Below are 22,300 nucleotides of genomic sequence, written 5' to 3' on the forward strand. Positions count from 1 at the left end.
TCTCATGTATTATGATTCTTTTACTAAAAATTTTGTGATACAATAATGACAATCTTTTGTTTATATAATTTTCTTGAACATTCTCTTTCTGTCTGTCTCTTGGTTTAGAGTTATAACTATTCTACCTTGATAGATGAATAAGTGTACTTCAAATATAGTGTGTAATTTGTTACGAGAAACTATACTTAGAGAAAATACTTTTTTAATAAATTGTTTTCTTTTGTTACCTTAAATTATTATAAATGTATCGTCTGTACGAGCTGATTATTTAGTATCATATAGTTTAATTTTCAATTGGTGTCAACTGTAATTCGATTGTATATGTCAACATAGGTTTTGCAGGATGCTAGAACGTAATCCAATTCACCAATTCTCTTTCGAAAATTTTCTCATATCCATCATCTTGTTTGTCCTTCTATATTTTGCTGTTTAATTTACGGAGAATTAGTTTGTAGCTTGATCATAATTTTTGATATGACATTACTTATTAAATATTTTATGGGTGACACACGCAATACACGTATCCAGAGACTAGTATAAAATAAAAGCAAGAGTCAAGACACCACAGACCAAAAACTAACCAGCTCATGGATAATCTAACTTTTTACTAATTTCAAAAAGAAATACAGTGATGAAGCCGGAAAATCCATAAGAGGCAAAAAAATGACAAAGGACGGAACAATCCATAAATAAAAAGACAGACAATCTTTTGCAATACACCAATTAAACAAATAAAAATACACATAATAACTAATAATAGTGTGGTTGTAGATGATTCTATATATTAGTAATAAATAAAGATAAAAAATATAGAATAATTTACCTATTTAACTGGAAATTCAATTGATAATTTTCAATGAAGATTGCGTAACTTATAATCTTTAATATTATATTATATTATATTACAACATATGAACAATACTCAATTGGGCTGCAATGATGAATAAAATAAGACAAATATTATATAATTTTTTTTAGCTTTAAAATCATGATAAAAACAAAAAACAAGATTATCTGAGTTCACAAGAGTAATGAAGATGCACATAAATCAATTGGGATATTCATAATCTACCAATGAAACAGAGTGTGTCATGTTAATTAATTATCAACTTTACCACTAATTGTAATCTACTCCACCAACTCAACCTATCCCCACCCCACTCCATCCACCCACCCACCCACACCACCCAAATATCAAAATAACAAAACAAAAATATAAACAGACACAGCACATAAATCTCTCTCTGTTGTTCTGTTTTTCTTTGGTTCTTCTTTCTTTCTTCTTCATAAAAAAAATCTACTTTCACAGCAGATTATTTATTACCCCTTTTAGATCTCCTATTAGATTCTCCATTACTGAGTTGAAACCGAGTTATACTCTCGATCCGAGTTGAACTCAGTTCTCAATGTTGGCTTCACTTTCTTGAACCCCTTCACCATAATGTCGGCTTCACTTGCTGCATTTGAACGTCCACGTATCGGTACTTCAAATACGGTAAAGTTTTTGACTTTTCTTTCAATTTGTGTTTTCTTGTTTTCTGTTTATGATGGTCAAAATGGAAAAAAAATTGAGACTTTTTGATATGGGTTAGAGTTAGGATTATCAAAGAATAATTTGGGGTCAATGATAAATAATACCAGTTTGTGGGGAGTGATACCAATTTTAATCAATAGATAGGAGGGAAAACAGAAGAAAAATTATGGTTTATTTGTAAAAAAGTTTAGGATTTTTTAGGTAATTGAGTTGCGAGTTGTTTTAATCAGATGATAAAGTTAGAATAGAGAAGGAATTGTTGGGTCACTGAAAAGTCAATTATAGTCAAATTAGTACAACAACAATTACCGTGTAGTACCACAAAGTGAGGTCTAGGGAGGGTAGACTCAGAGGTGGAGAGGCGATTTCTGATAGACCCTCAAAGAAGTAATGCAAGTGAAAGCATAACAAAACGTTCTATAGTCAAATTAGTACTATTTGAGAAAAATGGGACCTTTTTGGGATTGGATTAGAGTCAATTTTGGGTCATTGTGTAGTCAATGATGGTCAAATGATTTTCATTTAGAAATAATATGGACCTTTGTCCTACCTCAGAGTTAAAGAGTCGGTTTCCAATAGACCCTCAAAGAAGTAATGGAAGTGAAAGTATAACAAAGCGTTCTATAGTCAAGCTAGTACTATTTGAGAAAAATGGGACCTTTCTTGGGATTGGATTGATTCAATTTTTAGGTCATTGTGTAGTCGATGATGGTCAAATGATTTTCATTTAGAAACAATATGGTTCTTCTTTCTCTTGTTTTATTGGATGATTGGAGCTAATACTTGTATTCCAGAAAATAAGATAAAAAAGTGAAGCAAATTGTGAGACTCTGAAGTCATCTATATTAAAATGAATTTCATTTCAAGAAGTTAGGCTATTTTGATTCCGTTGCAGTTGTTTACCCAAAAGATATTGGGTCAATGTGCATACAACTATAGTCTTCTCATTTGATTTGCATTAGAGACATTATGATCCACTGATTGGAGTTACACCCGTTTTACCAAAATATTTAGTGCAACATCTGGTCTTTCTGAAGTCAATTTCAGCCAAATGATTGTGATTAAGAAAAATAGGACCATTTACCTAGAAAAATGTTTTGGGTCAATATGAGTGAGGGACAGTCAAATAATCTTCATTCAGAAACTAATGATTCTCTTATTAGGTTAGGTTTGATTTATCCTATAGGTTGTGCTATGGAAGAAATAGGATAAGTATGTTTGAGACATATTTTGTATTATTGGGGTAAAAAAAAAAGAGACAGATGCACTTGAAATTAGTTTTTGGATTATTGAAATATATATTTTTTTTGTATTTTATTCCCTTAAAAGATATTCTGTATAGTGCCTGAAGTTTATGGAATTTTATCTTTGTTTTAGCTGAGAAGTTCTCTCATGCTAAAAGGAAGAAACAACACCTTGAACTCTTTTAAATCTGGATCATGACCCCAGCCTGTATCTTTCGGTGTATTTGGATGAAAGAAACAAGAGATTTTTCGATGGAGTTTCAACTCCAATTTGTAAGCGGAACGCTAGTTGTTTGGTTAACCTTTTAGCTGGGCTAACTCTTCCCATGTAAATAATTTAGATCACTACCTGGATTTTGTCAGCTCCTTAGCTCTATAAGTTTTTTGTTCTTACTGGGCTGACAGATTCCCCCCTTTTGTATCTTTGCATCTATTGGATGCTTAATGAAATGTCACTTCATAAGAAAAACCTCTTTTACATGCTATCTAATCAGGGGAATAAAAAAAGCAAGCTATGGCTTCCTGCAAGATTTTTTCATTTTCTTGCCAAACATAATCTAATGGAGATTCCAAATGGAACGCAAAAATAGACATGTAATTGTTGTCGATTATAAGTATAAATTTACATTTTAAAGGCCAGAATACAGTTCTCTTCTTTTCAAATAGAAATAACTCCGGAATTTTTTGATAACCATAACTCGTGAACAAACTGATGACCTGCAACTCAATATCTGCCAAGTAGAATTAGAAACTTTTATGTATAGTTCACCATTATGCAAAATATTAAAAGAAACATTTTGTTATTTGTAGTTCGCTGGATTTGGCAAGATAAGTTATAGAAGCTAGTACATCAGAACTGGAATGGTTATCAAGATTAAGCATGCAAACATGTGATTAGATTATAGGTCTTTTCTTCTTCACATATCATTGCGCCAAGTAACTAGTGGCCCACAATTAATAGAAAGAAAATCTCTGTGCCATCAATGGCGTTTTCACTGAACTGTTTTTGATCAGTAATAAGAAGATATTATTGAAGAAAGTATCACTAAGCAAGTGCTTCAAAACATAGTTAAAAATTGTGCAAATCCCGGATCATATCCAATGGCATCTACATCATGTACAAAGGCGAGGTTGCACCAACAAGCTAACAAAAAAGGAGTTCTCAATTTAAGGCTAAGTAAATTTCTTGATGAGCCTTCAAAATTTTGTAGTTTCTTTTCATCCAAGTCGTCTACCAGATTGCAATTGGAATGGTGTTTCAGAATTATTTTTGACTGATTATTGAGTCTTCTTTACACGTTAGAAACTCCAAAGTGGAGTTTGGCATTCTACTCCCAGAATAGCAAAGAACATGGTTCACGACATGTGAGTGCCTTGCAATGTATGAAAAGATGATAGACATCTTCGGGGTGTTCTTCACTAAGAAGACATCTGCTACAGAGTTGGAGACCGCATCTCTGAAGATTTGTCTGAGTGAGACAGACCTATCTAGCCATGAACCAAGTGAACCAAGATACCTTTAGGGGTACTTCGTTGTGCCAAATCTTTTACCATGGCCAAAATTCTCTATTATCATGGGCAGACAGCTACTTATAGCATTACTGGACCCAAAAAGTTACCACTTTGCTGATCCCTACAGGTATTCGAGTCCGTCTGTGATTGGTCCAGTGAAGTGTTACCTAGCACAAATTATGGCTCACAAGTACGTTGTATTTCCCAATCATTCAAATTTGTTCTGAGACGGAGATCTCAGCCTTGTGCAGTAGATATTACGGCATTGTGAAGAGAAGAAATGCAGTAAATTTCATGAAGCAGATCTTTTAAAGGAGAGTGCTCAACCAAGCGTCTTCCCTAAATCTAATTTTCCTGCCATTTCCATGTAAAAAACCAAAACTTTCATTTTACTTTCTCCAGAAAGAGTGTATGTGCTTCAAGATTCCTACTTTATTAGGAGCCTTTGAACCTTTTGTTAACCAAGGAGTTTAACAGGAGAATGTTTCAACTACTACCTTTCACCGAAGTGCGTTTTCCTCCTGGGTGAACCTCCAATGCCTTTTCTACAGTGTAAGCTTTCGCTTTAAATTCTTGATACTGAGGCCCCCACTGTTCCTACTTTTGGTGACATTGATGAGGCAGAAAAACTTTTTAGTTTATTCCCTTGCCAAAGGAAATCGCTTCTCAACTTGCCCATTCTTTTCAAAACCGAACCTAGGGAGGGGAAGAGAGACATGTTGTATGTCCTTATCAAAAACGAGAGACATGGTGTATGTGGGTAGAATGACAAGGCATTCTCATTCAACTCTTTCATTATCCACATTAGAAAGGGATTGGAATAGCAGTTGAGTTTCTCAGAATTAGGGAAACCTTCACGTAATAACGGCCTTCTACGAGAATCCAGTTCTCTGACGGACTTTAGGTACTTCTTCCTCTAACATCCTTCTTTAGTTGAGATTGAGAAAATGGAATCTCTGTTTAGTTTTTGTATGCCAAAAGCAAACATGTGAGGAAGATGATGGGTTTACTCTTCTTCATATCTCATTGCACTATGTAACTTGTGGCCCACGAGGAAGTGAAAGTAAGAGTCTCTGTGATGGTGTTCTTGGTGAACTCTTCCATCGTCCACCTTAAAAAGGGGGTAGAATAACAATAGAGTTTCTTTGCATCAAGGAAACATTCACCCCAGTAATGACCTTCTGCACCCTCTCTATCAGTCGAGTGAGAAGCTACAATGGTTCTCTGACTGTATGACCAGAGAGGACCTCAAATGCTTCTTCCCTCTAACATCTTTCTTTAGTTGAGATTGAGAAAAAAAAATCTTCATTTAATTTCTTTCTTGAGAAAAGCAAATATGTGAGGAAGATGTTAGGTTTCTTCTTATTCACATCTCACCATGTAACTAGTCGCCCAAGAGGAAGAGAAAGTAAGAAACTGTAATCCATTGATGGCGTTCTTACTGAACTCTTTCATTGTCCGTCTTAGAAAGGTATTGGAATTGCAATAAATCTTCTCCGAATCAAGAATACCTTCACCCTACTAACGACCTTCTGCATGCACCCTCTCTATTGATTGAGCTGCAAGCTCCAATGGTTGTATGCGGGTCGAGTTCTCTGACTAAGCAGGACTTCAAATACTTCATCCATCTGAGTTGAAATTCAGAAGATGGAATCTCCATTAAATTTCTTTGTACGAGAAAAATATGAGAAGAGGTGGATGTATTGATGACTTGGATACTTGATTATTTAATGGATGCAAAAATAAACTAATTTATAGTTGTCAAACATAGTACACATATCGTTGGTGTAATGTAGGGCAAAATCTAACTTAAGAACTCATTACTTCTAACACAAATATTTCAATACACCCCTCAAACACAAGGTCAAAAATTTACTTGAATTTGTTTTACTTTGAGAACACAAAAAAGCATAGTCACGTGGTTTGTAGCCATGAGATGTTGCTTGAACAATGATCATGAGAACTTGTCAAGAAGTCATCTATAAAGTTATGCTTGTCAAAATTTCACTGAAATGGTTGTTGGAAACCAGAACTATCACTAAAACAAAGACTTGGAGTTGCTGAACGATCTTTGGGAAAATGTGGTGTTGTTGGAACGGTTTCCAGAGCGAGGTGCGTTGCCACTAGATTGATCACCGAAAATTGGCAACAACAGTAAAATTATTAAAAGAAGGAGAAGCAGCATCCAAGGATATACATAGCAATGAAGGTGGAATGAGAATCATGGGTATACATAGTGGTCGATGAAGGTGGAATGAAAATCATTGGCGAGTAGCTATCAAATTCTAGTAGAGGCAAAAAAAATTATATGATTACTTATCATATGTCTAAATCTTGGTGGATAAAGTTATTCAGTATCTGTACTGGTTTGGAAGTTGCACACAAGTTGATGACCCGAAGACCACTTTATTCAAAGAAAATAGAAAAAGAAAGCAAATCCGACAAAGTAATATTTAAAAATACAAAAAAGAAATATTTAAAAAGAAGAGAACTAATTGACTAGTCATTAGATAAAAGCTACTTATATCTGTAGAGGCTTTGATATCACATGAATAGTCTTTGTTGATAAAGGATACCATGTAAATTAGTTAGAAAAGAGGAAGCATGTATTGATGATTTGATGAATAGAACACGTACGAATTTTATAGGTCTCAAACAGGATACATATATGTTATTTATTCAGTGTGAAATATCTAGTTTAACAACTTATTACCTGACATCCTAACTTACATTTACTTTACAACTAATGACCACTTAGGTCCTCTAGTCAGTTTCCAATAAGACATCATAATGGTTGATGCAGACCTGCGTTTGATTTCACTGGAATTGAGAGATGAGAACTAGTTTCCGATTATCTTCTTATTTACCGGTTGAGGTTGTAGAGCTAAGATGAATCACGAATCTAATTTTTGTCTAACCTACTTGTCTTTCCTGTTATTATCTTTTTGAGAAGTGAATCAATTTTATTAATATTAAGCTGCATCAAGTAGGTGCAAAGATGAACAAGCAAAATTGAGTCCCTGTATAAATGCAGGGAACTTCTAACACTCTAACCATGCCATATGCATTTAACAACTTACACAAAAAAGCCAAACAATTACAAGTAATTTATATTTAGGACCCATTTGGCCATAAAAATTATTCACTTTTTTTTTGGAATAATTATTCACTTTATTTAAATATCCGGGTTTGGCCCTGAAAATTTCCAATCCAACTTGAAGTTGTATTTCAAATTTGGAGAATAACTTATAACCTATTTTCCAACTCACTTTTCACTTTTGAAGTTGTATTTAAGTACATTCAAGCATGTACATTACCGAGTATTCTTTGTAAAAAGTATAACCAAACACTAGTCCATCTCAGTGTTGTCAAAGGCATGCTTTATGATTCCTTGGATAAACCCTCGAGGTTCAAAACGTGTTTTGCGCTTCAGTGTGGTCATCAAGGTTCTAAGGCAAACTTTTCCTTGCCAATGAGCCTCTTTTGAAGAAGTGAAACTAAACAATTGATATTTCACTTTATCATACCTTTTTATCAACTTCTTTGGTCATATATTTGTCATTCATGTTTATAATTATTGGTCTTGGACTAAACATATATATTTGTATCTTTTTCTCCCTTTGCACCTTTTTTTATTAAGGCCCACACTTTATTTGCGCTCTATGCTTAAAGCCCCAGTGGACCTTAGAGCTTTTTTGCGCTTTTCGCCTTTGATAACACTGGTCCATCTTCACCTCCAACTCCATAAATTCCAAATAAAGTGAACAATATTTGGAATCTATGGCCAAATGCCTACTTAAGCTTGTTAATAGGTTCTGCCTTGCTTTCATACCACATTTTAAGAGATCTCTTTGGTAAATGTTTTTGAAAAGGCTTTCCTATTACCAACTTCTTACTTTGTTCATCTTGTTTTTATTGCACTTCTGTTTTGCCTTTCTATTACTAACTTATTTTGAATCTTGTTTTTATCTTGTTCAATTTTATCGAAAAAGTCTTTGCTTCTTGGGGAGTTGTTTCATGGTTCATGGCTTTTCCCCTGTTTCATGAACCATGTATTTTCCTTGTTATTCATTCTTGATACTGTTGTTCTAGTGTTGCTTATTATTATTTTTGAATATTCATTTTCTCTTGCTTTTATCTTCTTCTTGATGAGATAAAAGATCTGTTCACGACGTCATAAGATCTTTGCTCCTTTATGTAACACCTTCATCCAGAAATAAAATAAAGTCTGAACAAATGAAGTTACTGCTATTTAGGATTCAGAAATATACGGAGCTTGACTGCGCTGAGCTTCAAAATCCAACATTGTGCCTTTATTGAATTACATGAAAATAATAGTCTCTAAATCTTGTAGTTCATTGTTTTTAATTATACTTTCTTCATGAAGAAGGTATTGCCTCTTCTTTAAATTCTTCTAATCTTTCTTTACAATTAGAATTCTTGGGCTTCAAGTTTTTAACTGGCACCTCTTTGCAGGTTTTCAAGAGTGGGCAGCTGTTTATCTCTTCAAAAGGTCCGTAAAGCTTTTCCAGTTTCCTTGACACCTTTGTGTTTTGATGATTATTATGCTAGTCCCTCATGATTTGGCTTATTTCTTATGCACTAGTTGGTTATAACTTTGTCAACAAGCTTTTACTTGATAATGACTTTGTGTTATATATAAATCCAGGGCTACACTTTTTTTCTAGTCGGTAGGAGTTCAACAATATCCGTTAAGATAAAAGGCTAAATTTACTGTTCTTCTCAAAAGGCTTGTCTGATTATCTGAGGATCTTAGATTTTGATAGGCCAGGAGGTTCCATTAAGGCATGAACACTTTTTTTCCGCTTTTATTGTTGAGGGAATTTTGGAATATAGTCAATTTAGGAAGCTGATGTACTTTTCCTTGTGGTGGGTGGGGGTTGGGGTTGGGGGTGGAGCATGCAGAGAAATCCAGTATGACGGCTTTCAGAAGACAAGAAAGGGACAGTCCCTATTAACCCTGATCTATTTTCAGTTGGTTTTGATTCTATATTGATAAAGACAAACACGCAAATGTTAGTTATGAATGTGCGGGAGGAATTACAAACCATTCCATTAAAAACAGAGTTGATGGTCCTTGGGTAGTACGTGGGGATTTCAATGTTACAAGATACTGCAAAAAGCTCCAATTGCCACAGGATCAGTGGTGCCATTGGCTTTTCAGCCTTGTATTGAGGAGCTAGAGTTGGTTGACCCCTCTTTATTAAGGGGATCATTCACATGGAAAAGGGGGGAAGAACATAAAAGTGCATCAAGAATTGACAGATTCTTGCACTGTGCACGGTGGGGGGAAAGTTGCTCAACATCAAACAGAACGTACTTCCCAAATTAACATCTGATCATAACCCAATAACTTTGACATGTGGGGGATTGGGAGTGGAAGAAATCATTTCAAATTTGAATCTTGGTGGTTAGAGGTGGATGGTTTCAGAGACAGGGTCAAGGAATAGTGGATGTCATTCAATGTTGAGGGCAGAGCAGAGTATGTATTAGCTGAAAAGCTAAAACTACTGAGGAAAATTGAAGGAGTGGAGCTAAGCTAACATGGGTAACTGGAACAGAGAAAAGAAGACACTCTCAATCAGATAGCAAGTTGGGAGAGGATACAGTAGGATAGGGCTCTAACTGATGATGAAATACTTCAAAAGACAAACCTGGCTATGGAGTTTGAAGAATTAGCAAAGAACGAGGAGATAAACTGGAGGCAAAGATTCAGAGTGCAATGGCTAAAGCAAGGGCATAAAAATACAAAATTTTTCAATAGGATTGCCACCTCACATAGAAGTTCTATTCTATGGAGCAGTTAGAGGTGGATGGAGTCACTGTTAATGATCCAGAATTGATTAAAGGTGCTGTTCTAAATTATTACAGGGATCTTTACAAGGAATCAGAAGTGTGGAGGGCCACTGGAGGCCTGGATTGAAACTACAAAGAACAAATATGATATCCAATGAAGAACAACTGTGGCTGCAAAGACCTTTTTAGGAAGAGGAAATTCAGGAAGGTATTAATATGTGTGCTCAGGAGAAAGCACCTGGCCCTGATTTCTTTCCAATGATATTCTTTCAGACCTTCTGGGAAACTTTAAAGGAGGATATTATAAATACCTCGGTTCATTTCTATTCCAATCAGACTTTTGAAAGAAGCTTCAATGCAACCTTCATTTCTCTGATTCCAAAGAAAGTTGGAGTTTCAGAATTGAAGGACTTTAGGCCTATTAGCTTGGTGGGAAGTGTGTACACGATTATTGCTTAGCTTTTGGCAGAAAGACTTAAGAAAGTGTAATTAAGATGATCAACAAAAACCATATGGCCTTTATATAAGGCAGACAAATTGTGGATGCTACATTGATAGCTAGTGAGTGTATAGACTCTAGAATGAAGGGGGAGGTGCCTGGATTATTGTGCAAACTGGATATCCAGAAAGCTTATGACCATGTTAATTGGTCATTTCTGTTGATTATTTTGGGACAAATGAGATTTGGTAGTAAGTGGCTAAAATGGGTTGAATTCTGTAGAAAAATTGGCAGGTTCGCTGTTCTTATAAATGGAGAACCAATTGTTTTTTTCAAGTCAGAATGGGGACTGAGGCAAGGAGATCCCCTATCTCCTTTCTTATTTATACTGGCTATGGAAGATTTTGACAGCTTGATGAGGGTGGCATCCCAGAAAAGGTGGATAAGGGGCTTTCTGATTGGGGACCGACCAGGAAACTCAATTGAGATTAGCCACTTGTTGTATGCAGATGACACCATCATCCTGTATGATCCAGAAGCAGAACAGGTAGCATTCATTAGACTAATCTTGGTCCTTTTTGAAGCAGTAGCCGGACTAAAGGTCAACTGGAGTAAGAGCAGCTTGATACCTGTAAAGGAGGTACCTCAGATGCTGGGATTGGCTATTATCTTGGGCCGCAGAATAGTAGAATTGCCTACAACCTATTTAGGAATGCCTCTGGGAAGTGAACACAAAGTTTGGGAGATTTGGGATGGTATCTTGGAGAAGGCTGAAAAGAAACTTGCAAGGTGGAAAGCTCAGTATCTGTCTCTGGGGGTAGAGTGACTCTAATAAATTTTGTGTTTGACTCCCTACCCACCTATATTATGTCTTTGTTTCCAATACCCCAAAAGTAGTAAAGAAGTTAAACAAACTCAGAAGATATTTCCTATGGAAAGGAGGCAAAGAAAGCAAGTTATACTTCCAGGTGAAATGGGATACAATTATGCCCAGTATAAAAAGAGGAGGCTTGGGGATTAGAAACATGAGATTACAGAACAAAAGCTTGCTTATGAAGTGGTTGTGGAGATGCATGAAAGAAGGATCTCTCCGGAAGGAGGTGATTGTGGCAAAGCATGGTGAACTCAATCCATGGTGTTCAGAGGTGGTCCAGGGCCCTATGGGCTAGGGACATGGAGAACAATCAGGTCCTTTTGAGCCTCAATGGAAGGAAACCTGATCCTAAAAGTAGGCAGTGGCAACAAAACAGATTTTGCAGAGAAGGATGGATAGATCAAACCTTGTAAGGTCTTCCCAGACTTGTTCTCAATTTGCAGCAACCCTGATGCTACAGTAGGTGAATGCACGAGTACTCAGGGGTGGGACCTTTTCTTCAGACGGCTTCCAAATGATTGGGAGGTGGAGAGGGTGGCATCACTGCTGGAGATGCTGGGAAGACACAGCATCACAACAGATGCATCTGTCAGGGCTATGTGGAGAAATACTAAAGATGAGAATTTCACATTAAATAATGCCTATAGGAGAGGGATCCAAGGTGGAGGTGGTGGCATTCTATACAACTGGAATAGCATCTGGAAAGGTCTGATTCCAACCAAAGTGAAGTGCTTCACCTGGTTAGTAATTAGAAGAGCATACTTAGCCCAAGAAGTGCTCCAGAGTAAAGGGATGCAATTGTTTCGCAGGTGCTTCATATGTAACTTAACAGGGGAAACAAACAAGCAGTTGTTCCTACATAGCAAGTTCACCAGCCAACCATGGGAGTTTTTTTTAACATAACTTGCTACAGTTGGACAACCAGAACATACACTGATTTACTGAGCTGTTGGACAAGGAGAGGAAGCAGCCAGACTCAGAAAAGGTGGTGGAAATTGATACCCTCGTGTATCTGATGGTCTGTATGGAGAGAAAGTAATGGGAGGTGTTTTGAAGGTGGACACAATTCTATTCACAAAGTAAAATGAAATTGCTTAGTATCTTTACTTTTTTGGTGTAACAACTTTGTATAGAAGATGTAGATCAAATTATAGAACTAATAGGAAGCTTGTAGTCTGTTTTGATATGACTGTAATTCCTTTTTGAAGGTGGTCAACATTTCTTTAATGCTGAAGAATACAAATTACCAATTCTCAAAACAGAAGAAAAGAGAGCAGTGTGCAGTAGTGTTCCTTTTCCTGATAGGTATTCATGTCCTTTAGTAGAATGATACTATGACAAGAACACTCTGAGTCCCTACTAGTGGAATGCGGAATGCCATCTGCAAGAAATATCTCCATTCTCATCAGCTTTTCTCTTACCTATGGCAAACGGCAAAAGTATGAATATGTACATTTTTTTTTGGATAAGTCGAAGTGCTCAATGCATGAGGTCAGAACAAATACAAAATGAAGAGATGGAATTACAGTTGCAGGTCCAATCTAAGGGTGTGTTCGGACATTTTTCATCATTCCCATGTTTGGCTGGTCAAAATTTTTGGAATACCTTTTCTCTAGGAAAATAAGTTCCTTAAAAATAAGGAAAATGACCGCCCTAGATTTCCATCAGTGGCATTCCACATTGACCCTCCACTATACTTTATCTTCACCCCCTTAGCCCTCACCACCCCACACTCTTACCCCAACCCGACCTCCCATAGTACTTGTTTGGATTATATACAAATACTTTTAGGACAATAATTTTGCTTTTATATGAATACAAGAAAATAAGAAACCCACTTATTTTCCTAGAAAACATTTCCCAAAAGAACAGTTTTCATAGATAACATTTTCCTCATACTATGGAACACACCTTTAAGTGTGGGGGAATTCTTTATGGGCTTGGTTGGTTTATTATTGGGATCAAATTTTTTTTGGGAGGAGACTTGCTATCCGAGATAGAATTTGTATAATAATGGAATCATTAAAAAATAATGTCTACAATGGTTGAAAGTTCTGTGCCGTTTAGTTTATACGGAAACCTCTGTTTTTCCACCATTATTAGGTCAACTTGGTCAGTTGATATCCTAATTGTTAAATTATGATTTTCTGCAGGATTAGGTTGGAAGTCTTGGAAAAAGCGTTGGTTCATCCTTACACGTACATCTCTGGTCTTTTTCAAGAATGATCCTGTTAGTATAATTTTTCAGTTTGTTCTTTATTTCCAAAGTTGATTTTTTCTGTTCGACTGTTTATTTGGTTGCATATTCTACTTCTAAAGAAAAGAGAGGATCATAGCTTGTATTCAAGCTGATGATTTAATTCTAGAAAAACGGCTAGTAACTACTCTTTCCTTCCCTTTGCTCTTCGAAGTTTGATAGTTTAAATTTACGGAAAAAGGTCAAATATACCCATGTACTATCATAATTAGTTTAAATATACTTCTTGTTATACCTTCGTTCCAAATATATCCTTCCCGTTATACTTTCGGTACAAATATACCCCGCTCATTATACTTTGGCACAAATTTTTCCTTAGGTTTGACGAAGGGATTTGCCCTCAATTTTTAAATACCTGATTTTTTTAGAAACCCAGCCATTTAATTTTTACCGATCCTACCTATTTTCTTTTCTTTTCTTTTCTTTTCTTTTCATCATCTAATATTTTTCTTTCAATACCCAAAGCTTCAAAGATTGTTCTTTCACGGTGGATTTTATTTATTTTTTCAATTTTTTAAAAGGAAGAAAAGGATGCATCCAAGATTTTTTTGTTTATCAAACTACCCTTTAGGATGTGAAGGCTTTTCTAGATGCATGACTTGAGGCATCTTGTCAAAAATTGAAAAGAATCAAAACAAAATAAATTAGAGCTTAAGGGTGTGTCCTTAAGAAGATATTCAGAAGGCACTGGATAAGCTTAATGCTATCTTAATAGCTTATTTTCTATCTATTTTATTGTCAACCTGGTGTTTACATTTTTCAGTAATGCCCCTACCCATTGAAAAATTAATTAATTAATAAGGATATAACAGAACATATCAACACTAATATGATTATGCAGTTCAAAAGTTTCTATTAATTTAGATCCTTCTTATCTGTCTCTTTCCTGAGAACAAGTTTAAAATATCTTACCCTCTCCCCCCATGTAAAGATAAATTAATAAGATAGGATTTAACATAACAAAGCAAATATGATAATATAAGAACAATGTTAGAATGTAAATAAGAATTACTTTAAGATAACAAATCCGCACACCACCTGCACCTAAGAATATAAATTTTCTTTTTCTTAAAAGATCGTAAAAAAGAGTAAGAGTTGCACCATGAAAGAACTAGCTTTGAAGCTTTGGGTATTGAAAGGAGAAGAAGAAGAAGATGATGAAAATAAAATAGGTCAGATGGGGTTAAACTGGTGGGGTTCTAAAAAAATCGGGTATCTAAAATTGGGGGTGGGTCATTTGACTCTGAGCTTGACATGTGTCCCTCAGTCAAAATAAGGACAAAATTTTGTGCCAAAGTATAACAAGAGGGGTATATTTGGACTGAAAGTATAGTAAGGGGTATATTCAAACTATTTCGTATAGGAGTATATTTAATGAGTGACTTTGTTCTCTTCAGTTCAGATCAATTACCATTTGGTATATCCTACATAGATAATGTCTTGTGATTTATTTCTTGAATCATCTTTCTATAGATGGAACATGTGTACTATATGGGTATTTTTATATACAAGTCAAAGTCAGTTTATGGAATGATTATTTCTTGCATCACCTATATATTAAGACTTGGTTAAAATAGAATATAATCAAAGGTAAGGATCCTAGGAAATAATAACTAGTTGGGTTACACTAGTTATATAGGGATACATGTGATGTTTAGAGAACCATTAATTTTTTTAAATGGAAGTAATTTAATATTGGAATGAACTGGACTTGCATAGAGTGTAGTGAATTTAGAGAATTTATATAGCTGACTCCACCTGGTTAGGGACTGAAGTGATTGAATTTTGAACCTGTCAAATACTGAGAAAACTTAGAAGGCTGTGAGAACTCTTAGTCTAGTTTTGCTTTTAAATGATAATTTGGATGTTTAATGTCGGGAAATCTCATTTTCTCTCTGTGCATTTATTAGCTTTTACCTTTGAAGCTTTTATTCTTGTTGATTTATCATCTAGACTCTACTGATTCATTGCACTCCTCATATAGAGTACACTTCCACAGCGAGGAGGTGAAGTGAATCTAACTTTGGGAGGAATTGACTTGAATAATTCAGGGAGGTAATAAATGAATCATGTACTGGTTATATTTAGCTTGCGTTTGGACATGTGCTATGAAGTCATGATGTCAAATCATGATTTGAAATAAGCTTTTGGACATGCGATTTGGGATTATAATTTGAAATAATCCTAAGTTCTCCAAAAAGCATGATTTGGGATTCCAAATCATGATTTCAACCTTTTTAAATGTAAAACTTAACCCATAAGTTTCTATTTTGTAAAAAAAAGACCCATCATTTTAAATTTTGCAAAAAAGGACTATGCTCGACGTGAAAAGATTGTTCGTACCATGTGAAAGGGTTATATTAAAGAATAGCTATAGTTACTACTTTTGTTGACAAGTGAATCTTTATAAAATTATGTGTATATGAAAGTTTGTAATCGCAAACATTTATTTATATGGAATATGGAGATATGTGATTTATCAATGCAGTGCCTTAGGATATTTCGACGTCTTGTTTATGGACTATAATTTTTTCATTTGGTAAGATTGTATATAAGAATTGGGACAATTTTGGTAGTTTTCACAACTTGTGGGGTTTTTATGTTTATGAAAAAAATACAACTTAAGAAATTCAAATTGCATATCCAAACAAAACTTCAACTTCATATCAATTTGATTTCATATCAAGATCTCAAATCATGATTTCATATCGCATGTCCAAACGAGCCCTTAATATGTTTAGAGTCTGTCTTGCTCCTACCACAGTTACTTTTCACAACTTGTGGGGTTTTTATGTTTATGAAAAAAATACAACTTAAGAAATTCAAATTGCATATCCAAAAAACTTCAACTTCATATCAATTTGATTTCATAGCAAGATCTCAAATCATAATTTCATATCGCATGTCCAAACGAGCCCTTAATATGTTTAGAGTCTGTCTTGCTCTTACCACAGTTACTTTCTATTCAGTGTTGTTGTTAGAGAAGATAAAAAGCTTTTGACCGTACTATTTCCTGATGGACGTGATGGGCGAGCTTTTACTCTTAAGGTACTTATCCCGCTTTTCTTTCTGTCTCTCTTCTAAACAGGAAAATCATCCCAGAAACTGTCGATGCACGTGACAAGTGATATACCTGGAGGGGTTGGGAAGCAAAAAGAGATGCTTCTTTTCTATAAAATTGAGCCCTCCATGGGTTACCTTACACTGGTCTATTTCATTCTCTTTAGCTTTAGCATTATAGAAAACTGAATATGCAACTTAAAAAAGAACTCTGAACTGATGTTGGATATTTTTTTATCTGATAAACCTATAATTAGGCTTATTATCATCTTACATGAGCCTGATGAGTACATATGTATGAAGGACGCTATAATTAACGTAGGAATAACTCCAAAATGACTTGAGTTCTACATGCATCTCTTCTTCACTTGCAAGTAGTGTGTATGAATTCCTGTCTCCTGCCACATACATCAAGCTCCCATTCAATTCTGCTGCAGTATACTTATTCCTGGATCATACATTAGTAGAAGTCGTCTTTTCAGCTTTTAACTTTGAACTGCAGGCAGAGACATTGGAGGATCTGTATGAGTGGAAGACAGCCCTGGAGCATGCTCTTGCACAAGCACCAAGTGCTGCTCTTGTTATGGGACACAATGGCATTTTCCGGAATGACACTGGTGATTCTATTGAAGGGTCTTTCCATCAATGTTAGTTGCTTTTACTGCAATCTGCCAAACTTTTGTGTTCACATCTTCAATGCTCCTGATGAGATTGGCTGCTATGTTAAAATGAAACTGCACCTTTTCCCCGTTTGTTGTCAGGGGATAGAGATCTGACCAGGTTTCTTCTAATTCAGGGAGGGATAAACGCCCTGTTAAATCTCTAGTTGTTGGAAGACCGATTTTGCTCGCCTTAGAAGATATAGATGGAGGCCCATCATTTCTTGAAAAGGCACTAAGGTTCCTTGAGAAGAATGGTAAGGCAATCAGTTGCCCTCCTGTAAAATCGGTTGTATAAGAGTAATATCGAGATATTTGCTTTAAATTGCATGGTTAAACTTTAGTTGGATAACCTTTTTTGGTTGGCGTAAAATCTTCTTATGTTTATTATTGTTGTTGTTGTTGTTTATTAAGTGTAATCCCACTAGTGGGGTCTGGGTATATAACTTTAAATCATAATATATAGACACACATCAGTTTGAGGAAAGTAGGAATCTGAATGAAGGGACTTCTGAGTCAGTCAGCTTAAGTATAAAGAGGTCGTCTATCAATTGATGCCTAGTTGGTAACACGTAACTTAGGACATCTTGCTCCAGCTGCTGTAATTCCTGCATGTGCAATTTCTTTCTGTTTCCTAATGGGTCCTCCTTCCACGAAGAACCCCAATTTCTCTCTTGTTTCTCTTTAGTTCTGGTCACATCTTCTTTTTGTCTGATCCTTGTTATGGTTAAACTTTAGTCTGCAATATTGAAGATCTGCATAGCCTTTTTATAACTGATTATGATGTTCACATTGCATTCTCTCTCCCTTACTGAGGATGTTGAATAGGTTTAGTGATGATCATGTTATTTTGTAAATTTTTCTTATTATAAACTTCCTATCAGGAACCAAGGTCGAAGGTATATTGCGACAATCTGCAGATGTGGAAGAAGTGGAGAGAAGAGTAAACGAGTACGAACAAGGTACGTCTGCTTTACTGAATGAGTGCCATCTGTTGGATGTATTATTGCACTCCGAAAAGGCTTGTCTATCTGTACCTCTAATTTCACTATATTTCAAGGAGTTGAATTAAATTTTAGATCTGGAATGCATTTTGGTTGTGTAATTCCATTCTATTCTAGGTTATCTCTGATTGTTATGGACTGTTCCTTGGATTAGCAAAATGTTAATGACATTGCTTCTCCTCCCATTTGCATTTGCATTGCTCTTGACAGAAGTGCCCTTGATGAAGTGTTATAGTACCAATGGCATTTGAGTAAAGGTCAATGTAGTGCTTTGCAACAGAAGTAGGGGTCTCATTTATGGCCAATCCTGCGTTTGTAATGCAGTGCCCCCATCTTTTTGTCTAATCTATCATTTTTGTTAGCTGATGATGAAAAGATACTATTCACAAGAAACTCGCATGTGACCATTATCTTTTTCTGTTTTCCCCTTTCTTTTCTTTCCTTGCTCTTGGTGTTGTGGATGTGATCCAGATTAAAAAAAGAACATGAAGTAAGAATCTGGTTTGGTGGTTTATTATGATCTATTGTACTGTTAAATAATGGACTCTGCATAGCTTGCTGATGCTGAAGTGATCTCCTTAGGAAAAACTGAATTTGTTCTGGAAGAGGATGCTCATGTAATTGGTGACTGTGTTAAGGTATTGGTTATAACATTGGATGAATTACTCATTTAATGCTCTGTCACAATTTCTCATTTTAATATCTTGATGCTTTTTAAGTGAGGTATAATTGGTACAACTTTTATGCAGCATGTGCTTCGTGAGCTTCCATCTTCTCCTGTTCCTGCGTCCTGCTGCACTGCTTTGTTGGAAGCTTACAGTAAGTATATTCTCCACTCTTTTATAAGAGATTTTGCAACCATTTTCTGATTTTCTGCTTACTTGTAAATGGTAATCACTACGGGGTTCTCATTTTTGTTTTTCCTTGTGGTCTGTTTTATACTTGTGTTTGTTTGCTTTATCCTGCACTGTGTATAATTGTAGCGCAAAGGTGCCCAAATAGTAGGCTTACTCTTCTGACCCTAAGGACGTTGGAATATTTAGGCGTCCATATTCAGTTAGCAAGTTTTTAATGGCTTATGAGTTGTCTCAAAGGTGGATCCAAGATTTGAAGACAGCGGAGGCACCATTATCTTTAGCATAGACGCGGATTAGGGTGGTTGGTTAGTAGGTAATTGAGCATTGTCTCGTTTTCCTGCGAGATAGGTTTTCTCCTTGCATACTAGTAGTACTAGCACTATTCTCGTAGTTTCTGGTGCCTTGATTTCTGCTACTACATGTTGTTTATTGTGCCTTGGTTATTATTTTATTTTGTTGTGACTACTGTTCCTTTTCTCCATATGTTTTAGAATGCTTCTCCTGCTATTTGCGGTGTCTTCATTACTTCTGTATACTCCTTTTAAATCTTCTTTGATATGCATTACCTGAGCTGAGGGTATTTCAAAAAAAAACTTTACTTCCATGAAGTAGGGGTAAGGTTTGCGTACATTCTACCCTCCCCAGACCCCACCTATGGGATTACACTGGGGTGTTGTTGTTGTTGCCGACGAAACTTTTGGTGATGACTGACGTGTAGTGCTGTGGTTGATTAGTCATCGGTGGCGGGAGAAGCTGGGCATGTTATTTGATGAAGGTTTTCTTTTATTTTCTATATCGTGGAGAGAGAAGTGACTTCAGCTTTTTTTTTTGAAGTAGGGGTTTAATTAAAAGAAAAAGGGGTCCGGGGTGTTGGTGGTTAAAAGTAAAGCTGAAAAGCCAAAAAAAGAAGAATCAGGGTCGCATTTAAGCCGTTGAAATTAAAACGAAAAAGCCTAAGGGAATGAGAGAGGGAATTCACTCCCAGGTCACAACTAAGGGAAGCAGCAACTTCAACCAGTGTCCGCAGCCAACTTTTGTTTATCTGGGTGCCTAATTTAATATACACTCGTTTTTCAGGATATACAAATATCAAGATTTTTTCTGAGGTTAACGGGGTCCAGTGACACCCCTACCTTATATGTGGGTCTTTGTCTGTTTACAATCCATGAGTCATCGAACCTGAGAGGCTTCTGTACATTTGAAGCCTTGATTGCATCGTTGTATGCAGAGAAGCAATGAGAGCGTCATGGTTTAGTATATGTCGTTCTTTTGCTAGAGATTTGAGGGAGATAATATTAGTCTAGGTGAGGACTATTTTATTGCTTGTGCACTGCATTAACTATTTCAAACCCCATATGGCGTTCTCCTATTAATCAAAAACAGGCAAGATTAATAAAGAGTATTGTAGGGTCAACAAATCGATTTAACAGGAGAATAAAGAGAGTATTAAACTTGCCTGCTCTATGATGTATTTGTGCTTCTACACTGCTCTGGTGCCTTCAGCTTTATTATAATAGGATTTCTACTTTGGGATAACAGAGAAAAAAAAGGGCTTAACAGACAAGTAGTACTTGCACGAAATCCTCTTCCAGCTTCCCGACTCCATGGGTTCTCATTAAGAAACTTGAACCTGAAGCTTTGCAAAACAATTGTTTTTAAGAGAGCTCCATCTCTCTGTGTTCACTTGCTTTGATGTGGTACATCATATCCACTTAAGATAAATTTCTGCCATGTTATCTACAAAAAGAACCCCTCTTCTCCATATTTCTTCGTCCATTCTTGAAGTTCAGGCACAAGGCATTAAAAGTAAACTCCATCATTACCCTAAAAAACACCCAGAACCTCACTACAGGTTCTTAGCACTCATTCAGGCCACAACCACCCACCCTCCCACTCTCAGTTTCCCAACACCCATCAGACAAGCTCCACCAAAGAAGATCTCTTCCAATTTAAAAGCCATAGGATTTAGAATAAACCATAGCAACGCCAAATAATTAAACAAGACATTGATAGAGAGGGAAAGACTCCCCATTTGGGTCTTTAACTTAGTCTATTTGAATGGTCATGACCTACACCAGTTACATCCAACGTTACCAACTCGTTGTGTCTTAGTCAATTTGCAATGCCATGAAAGGCCTACCAATTATAGAAGCTCATATTTGCATCCCCACCATGCAAAAAATATTTTCTACAACCACTATATTTGTTTCAGGAAGAAGATGGGAAAAAGGAATGATCTGTCGGGTTCAAGATTGCTCTATGGTAATGGATCAGATTGTTATCAATACCAATTTATTTTCTTCCATTTATTCCTATTTCAAGGCAAAAATTCAACAGTCTCTTGACTAGCCTGAAAGACAATTCCAACGTAGTTGATAGAATAAGGAAGTCAGATGAGAAGATTGGGGGGGGGGGGGTAAGGAGTTCTTATATTTATTTATTTTGTTCTTTTTTATATTTATTTTCTTTTTTTGACTATTGGTAGCTATATCTTTTAGTTTCACGCTCCCTAAAGTCACGAAGAGATGAGAAAAGTTCAACAGATATATTAACATTCAGGATGGGTGATGGAAGTAGATTGGTGTTTGCGGACATAAGAAGTTTGGGGAGAACATATGAAAAATTGTCCTTCCTAATATTATGGAGTTTTAAGCCAATAAGATTGACAATGCAACATATTCGAAGGATATATGATGGGGAGTGCAGTGGGATCTCATATATAGGAGAAATGTACAGAATTGGGAGATGAATGAATTTAAGGCCTACTAACACTACTATGCAAACAAAATACATCACATCTTATGTATAAGGACAAGCAGAGATGGGAGTCAGGGAGAAATAGACAGTTCTTAGTCAAATCATACTAACACAAAGTAAAACTATTGGTGAAGAATGAAGTGGTTTTCCTGCATATTCCAATTTGGATACCCAGGGCGCCCAGAAAAGTGTGCTTCTTTGCGTGGTTGGCAGCTAGAGGAACTGTTTTGACTGAAATAGGGAGAGGAGAATCATACATGTCATCTGGTGCTATAGTATCCATGTT

At 36.0% G+C, this 22,300-nt stretch overlaps 1 protein-coding gene across 4 annotated transcripts in view; it reads left to right on the forward strand.

Annotated features, from left to right (window-relative positions):
- Window positions 1–1,242: 1,242 nt before the first annotated feature.
- LOC129902206 (rho GTPase-activating protein 7-like) overlaps window positions 1,243–22,300 on the forward strand; it is a 43,035-nt gene continuing 21,977 nt past the window's right edge. For 3 of the 4 annotated variants that reach the window (XM_055977300.1, XM_055977301.1, XM_055977303.1), the window contains exons 1-10: window positions 1,243–1,495; window positions 8,767–8,803; window positions 13,574–13,650; window positions 15,662–15,732; window positions 16,647–16,725; window positions 17,240–17,384; window positions 17,534–17,653; window positions 18,281–18,358; window positions 18,983–19,038; window positions 19,150–19,219. In XM_055977300.1, coding sequence (XP_055833275.1) covers window positions 1,442–1,495; window positions 8,767–8,803; window positions 13,574–13,650; window positions 15,662–15,732; window positions 16,647–16,725; window positions 17,240–17,384; window positions 17,534–17,653; window positions 18,281–18,358; window positions 18,983–19,038; window positions 19,150–19,219 — 787 coding nt within the window. In that variant the 5' untranslated portion in view covers window positions 1,243–1,441. Of the gene's footprint in view, window positions 1,496–8,766; window positions 8,804–13,573; window positions 13,651–15,661; window positions 15,733–16,646; window positions 16,726–16,765; window positions 16,885–17,239; window positions 17,385–17,533; window positions 17,654–18,280; window positions 18,359–18,982; window positions 19,039–19,149; window positions 19,220–22,300 lie in introns of those variants that run through there. The other variant, XM_055977302.1, reaches the window with a different exon arrangement.

This window comes from Solanum dulcamara, chromosome 9, assembly GCF_947179165.1.
Source record: "Solanum dulcamara chromosome 9, daSolDulc1.2, whole genome shotgun sequence".
Classification (NCBI taxonomy): Eukaryota; Viridiplantae; Streptophyta; class Magnoliopsida; order Solanales; family Solanaceae; genus Solanum; species Solanum dulcamara.